General features: G+C 58.0%; 2 protein-coding genes and 1 non-coding gene across 5 annotated transcripts; 2 read left to right on the top strand and 1 right to left on the bottom strand.

Moving 5' to 3' along the window:
- Window positions 1-6: 6 nt before the first annotated feature.
- On the top strand, window positions 7-1,545 carry RPS2 (ribosomal protein S2). Its single transcript, XM_006146452.3, has 5 exons — window positions 7-12; window positions 390-497; window positions 732-1,065; window positions 1,252-1,343; window positions 1,426-1,545. The coding sequence occupies exons 2-5, from the start codon at window positions 450-452 to the stop codon at window positions 1,504-1,506; spliced, it is 555 nt and encodes a 184-aa protein (XP_006146514.2). The 5' UTR covers window positions 7-12; window positions 390-449; the 3' UTR covers window positions 1,507-1,545.
- Window positions 529-661, top strand: LOC114007449 (small nucleolar RNA SNORA64/SNORA10 family). Its single transcript, XR_003549074.1, has one exon. It is a non-coding gene; the product is annotated as a small nucleolar RNA SNORA64/SNORA10 family (small nucleolar RNA).
- Window positions 1,546-1,598: 53 nt separating the features above from the next.
- NDUFB10 (NADH:ubiquinone oxidoreductase subunit B10) lies at window positions 1,599-3,059 on the bottom strand. 3 transcript variants are annotated; one of them, XM_014587029.2, is made up of 4 exons: window positions 2,811-3,059; window positions 2,143-2,341; window positions 1,858-1,997; window positions 1,599-1,758 (listed from the first exon to the last, which is right to left on the bottom strand). In XM_014587029.2, exons 1-4 carry the CDS (start codon window positions 2,956-2,958, stop codon window positions 1,655-1,657), a joined length of 591 nt encoding a protein of 196 aa, XP_014442515.1. In that variant the 5' UTR covers window positions 2,959-3,059; the 3' UTR covers window positions 1,599-1,654. The 3 variants fall into 3 exon arrangements, with proteins under 3 accessions (XP_014442515.1, XP_006146448.1, XP_006146449.1); XM_006146386.3 differs by having other exon boundaries at window positions 2,143-2,332; window positions 2,811-3,058; XM_006146387.3 differs by having other exon boundaries at window positions 2,143-2,281; window positions 2,811-3,055.
- Between the last annotated feature and the right edge of the window lie 2,055 nt (window positions 3,060-5,114).

Here is a 5,114-nt window from a genome sequence, read left to right as displayed (position 1 = left end):
CTGCCCACCAAGGTGGCCGTTTAGCGGGGGCCGGCAGGTGGCGCGGTGACTAAGGCGGTTCGAGTCTCGGACCTGGCAGCTCGCTTTCTCGTCTTCTCTCGCTTTCTCTGGTCAACTTCAAAAAAATAAATTCTAACATAACAACGAGTAAGATTAAATTCTTTAAATAAAGAAGTACCTGTTTCCCGGTGGCAGGTTGAGGTCTGCTGTTGGCTGGTGTGTCTGGGGCCCTGGGTCTTACGCTTGAGCGGCTGAGATTGGGTGCCCACCCCAGGACAGTTAGGAGCTGGGTGTGCAGTGGGGTCCCACCGGGAGTGGACACTGAGGCAGTCCTGGTGGCCTCAGCCTCCACGCTGGAAGGTGCCATGCCCGGCCGTGTTTTGCTGTAGGAGTCCGAGATCATCGACTTCTTCCTGGGAGCGTCTCTCAAGGACGAGGTTCTGAAGATCATGCCCGTGCAGAAGCAGACGCGCGCTGGCCAGCGGACCAGGTTCAAGGTACCGGCTCTGCCGGCCAGGGAGCACGAGGCCTCTCTCAGCTCTGCACAGTCACACTTGGTTTCACCCGTGTGGCTTTCGTAAAGGGGAGAGAGAGCAAAGATCCCCTCGGGACCCAGGAGTGGCCTCATGTGGCTTCTCTTCCCTCGAGGGGTGCAACAGGCCTGGGGGTGGGAACTGGGGGTTGTGGGTACTGATGGTGTGTACTGCCCACCTCACAGGGTCTCTTCACAGGCATTTGTCGCCATCGGGGACTACAATGGCCATGTTGGTTTGGGCGTGAAGTGCTCCAAGGAGGTGGCCACTGCCATCCGAGGGGCCATCATCCTGGCCAAACTCTCCATTGTCCCAGTGCGGAGAGGCTACTGGGGGAACAAGATCGGCAAGCCCCACACTGTCCCTTGCAAGGTGACCGGCCTCTTTGGCTCTGTGTTGGTGCGCCTCATTCCTGCCCCCAGAGGCACTGGCATTGTCTCTGCTCCTGTGCCCAAGAAGCTGCTGATGATGGCTGGCATCGATGACTGCTACACCTCAGCCCGGGGCTGCACTGCCACCCTGGGCAACTTCGGTAGGTGACCCACCTGCGGGCAGAGGCCTCTCAGCCCCGCGTGCTCGGTGTTTTCAGGGCAAAGGCCCTCCTAGTACACGGCTGGCCTGCCCGAAGTGGCCTCTGTTCCTAGGAGGCAGCTACTGCTGGGTTGGCCGGGCCCTCTCACCTGCCGCCAACCCTCCCGGTCTGTCTCCTGTCTCGCAGCCAAGGCCACCTTTGATGCCATCTCCAAGACCTACAGTTACCTGACCCCTGACCTCTGGAAAGAGACCGTGTTCACCAAGTCTCCCTATCAGGTACTGGCTGCTGGCAGCTTTTTGGCCCCCGTCTGGGCCGAAGTGGGTGGTTGGTTACACCTGAGGCTGGTTTGTCTTCTAGGAATTCACCGACCATCTCGTCAAGACCCACACCAGAGTCTCTGTGCAGAGGACCCAGGCTCCAGCTGTGGCCACAACCTAGGGTTTTTCATGCAGCGAGAATAAAGTGAATTAAGCCTGAGAACTTGTCTTTGTGCTGTGTTTGGTGTAATGAGGGGAGGCAGGACACCGATGTAGGAGCAACAGGCGTTTTATTGTGGGAATGGGGTCACAAGGGCTGACACCCAGCCTCAGGCAGCTGCAGCCTCCGTGGCAGCTTTTCTCTCCGCCAGCATCCTCTGCTTCTGTTTGGCCAGGCACTTCCTGGCAGAATAGTGGGCCCCCAGATCGTGGTCTGGGAAAAGAAAAGAAGTGAGAACCTTGGGAATGCTCTGGAAACCCAGTTTTCCCAAGGACCCAGAGTCTGCATGCTGGGGGGGGGGGTTTCGCTCACAGCGGTCCTGGAAGGCCTTGGACACCTGGCCGAACTGCTCCAGCTCCTTGGCACAGTTCTGCCTGTGGCTTTCCCCTTCCCTCTGCTGGCAGGCCTTAAGCCTCTCCTGAATGATGTTGACTATTTCTTGATCCACTTTGCTGCAAAAGAAAAAGCCTAAGGAAGGTTTTGCGGGTACCAGGGCCCTGTGGGCTGGGGGCCTCATCTCCAATAGCTAGGCCAGCCCCAGGAAGTACACTGCAGCTGGATGAGGGTATCCCCATGGGAAAAGCCGCGTGCACGTACTAGTCCCTCCTCCACTGCATTTCGGCTTCAAACATGCACAAGACGTCCTTCTCCTCGCACTCGGTGATGTCGGGCACGCGGCGGAACTCACGGTGGTAGTAGTGAGACCTGTTCTTGGCATGCTGCCGCTCTATGAACTCTGCAGGGAGACCAGCCTCAGTCCCGGTGCCTCCGACGGGCTTGATACATGCTTTCTCGCCAGCACAGGATGAGAGCGGGTGGGCGCAGTGAGGGCAGACCCTGCAGGCCGGGTGCTGCGCCAGCTGCAGGTGCCCTAGCCGGGGGCCCACACCCCCGCAGCACGGGAAGCCAGCAGAGCTCATCCCACCGCTCCAGCTCCCCCACTGGCAGATGGCGGGGCTGACGGGACGCTTTCTGCGACCGTGCTCCGGGGCTGGGCGCGCCGGTCCAGCCCGGCAGGTCCTAGGGGCCTGGGTGGGCCTCGAGCGCTGCGCTCGGCACCAGCGGCAGCACCGCCAGCCCGAGCTGCCGCCCCACCACGCAAAGGGACAAGGCCCTGGCCCGAGCTCCCTCCGACCCCCACTGACATCTGGGGCGGGGGAGGGGCTGGGGCCAGGGCTGCAGGGTTCGGGACCCCGACAGGGCAGGGCCCGGGCGGGGCACCCCGGAGCGCGCTGGGGGTCCGCGCGGCCGGCAGGGCCCGGTACCTCTCACGAGGGTCACCGGCCGGTCCACGAGGAGGTCGAAGGCCTTCGTCAAGTAGGTGATGGGGTTGGGGAGCGAGGTCTGCGGCGCCGGCGCCGGCGTGCGGCGCGGAGGCTCGGGGTACACGTCCTTGTCCCAGCCGTCCGGCATGGCTGCGGCAGGCGGCGGCCTCGGCCCTCGGTCGCTGCCCGGCTGCGTCCGCGTCCCCGGCCGGCGGCCTAGGTCGCCCTCTGCGGAGGACGCCGACGGCGGGTGGGCCCGCGCCCCGGGGGGCGCGCGCATGGGGCTTGGAGTTCGCGCGTCTCCGCCCCGGGCGGGGCTCGGCCTCGCCTCGCGGGCGCCCCCGCGTGGGTCCCCGCGCCGTGGCATGGGCGGCCTCAGGCTCATCTGGCGGCGCCTGCGCCCTGCTGGGCGCCCTGCAAGCCTGCCTTGGGTATAGAACGAAGCAGAGGGAGGATAGCAGCGATCTCTGCTCGCATCCTAAGGCAGGCGTGGGGCATGGTGTTGAGGGCAGCAGGGGACAAGGGAAAGGGGCTGGGAGAGAGCACAGGACAAATAAGTCGAGGAACAACGTGCAATACAAAACACCCTCCTCTTCCAGGAAGCCTTCCTGGATTGCTGATCCCTAGACTTCTCAGGGCTCCACTGTCTCTGTGAGCGCTCCTCATGAGCTGACAGATGCCAGTGAATTTGGGAACCTGTCTGAGTCACAGCAGGAGGCTTGCCCCTTGGCTGTGCTCTGGCCTGGTTCTTTTTTCTTTCTTTTTGTTTTTTTTTTAAAGATATGATCGTTTTTGTATGTACATATGTATATATGTATGTATGTATTGTTTGCTATAGGATACATGTGCTCCCCGGAGAAAGAGAGAGAGAAGGAAAATAAAAAAGCACTCCCCCGATCCCTCCAGGCTCACACTGCAGTCCCTTCTCATCCATTTTCCTTTCAGGATTTTGGGCACACAGGCAGACACACCCCATGTGTTTTTTAGGCCACAGGGTCCAGGATTGGAAGGGCACTGTCAGCCACGTGGAATCCAGCACCTTGGCCGCCATGCCACCAGCTGGCCCCGGATGCTTTTCCTTTTTAAATTGATGATGGCATATGCATATACATGAGAAAAAGAGTCTCCTCCCCCAGTCTCCAGCATGGGACACACCCAGCTGGCTTTCGGAAGGACCGGGATCTGAGCCCTGGCTGCCGTGTGGCTTCCAGCACTGCAGCCCAGTTTCCTGTGGGCTGTGCCTCAGAAGCTTGGCCTCTGGCCTGAGTCTTATGGCTTTCCCCAGTCTGAGCACCCTGGTGACTTGAGCTGCCCCATGGCCACCGTCTGTAATTGCTGTGCCCAGTGCAGTGAGACCCTGGCTGGTATCCAGGGAAGGCACAGGTCATTTCTTGTCCGGAGGCTGAGGCCAGGGACATGAAGCCATCAACTCAAGGGACCCAAAGAATCGAGAATCACAAAAATATTAGCTCTCGGGGCCAGCAGGCGGCATGGTGGTTAAGGGTGCTGGACTTTCACATGGTCATCAGTGGTTTGAGTCCCAGACCTGGTGGCTTGCTTTCTCGCTTTCCCTCTCTCTCTTACTCCGTCCCTCTGTGATGAAATTAAAATAAATAAATAAACGACAGGGCCATGCAGGCAACACAAGCTGGTAAGGATGCTGCCTCCCATTCTAAGGCGGGGCCTGGACTGGGAAGAAACTGAGGCAAGGCCCAGTCTACGAGCTCTCCCTTGTGTCCTTGAACTGGCCGGTATTCAATTTCTCTGCCGTGAGTTTTGCTGTTGTTACGGTACCCTGGAAGGGTAAAACATCACCCCCAACCATTGCAATAAAGCCAATTAGTGATCTTGTAGGAATGTGGTTCCCTAAGACTGACACAAGGACCAGGAAGTTTAAGACTCCCCCACCTGTCTGTTTTTAAGCCAAAATTAACATATAGATTAAGTTAGTATAAACCAAATTAGCATTAGAAGCATATGTAGACTAAGTTAGTTTAAGGTTAGTTTTACTTACATACCCCTTGTTAAAGCTACAGGCCAAAGTTAACTCACACTAGCAAAGTCAGCACATTCACCACATAACAGAGACTCAGAGATAAAACAAAAGAACTCACTAATTGACAAGACTCAACAAACAAAATGCAGGAACCCACAGATTTATTAGAGGAAAAAGCCTGGATGGGACAACAGAATAAACAAAGCTGAGGGCTCCACAGAAAAATTAACCATTTTAGCTGGGAGTTCTTATCTAAAGCAACAGGTAGCTTTCAACTACAAAGAGTTTCTCATCCATGTGCTGTTGAC

This window comes from Tupaia chinensis, unplaced genomic scaffold, assembly GCF_000334495.1.
Source record: "Tupaia chinensis unplaced genomic scaffold, TupChi_1.0 Scaffold000178_1, whole genome shotgun sequence".
Lineage (NCBI taxonomy): Eukaryota > Metazoa > Chordata > Mammalia > Scandentia > Tupaiidae > Tupaia > Tupaia belangeri.
The sequence above is the reverse complement of the archived record's forward strand: the minus strand, read 5'-3'. Positions and strand labels throughout refer to the sequence as shown.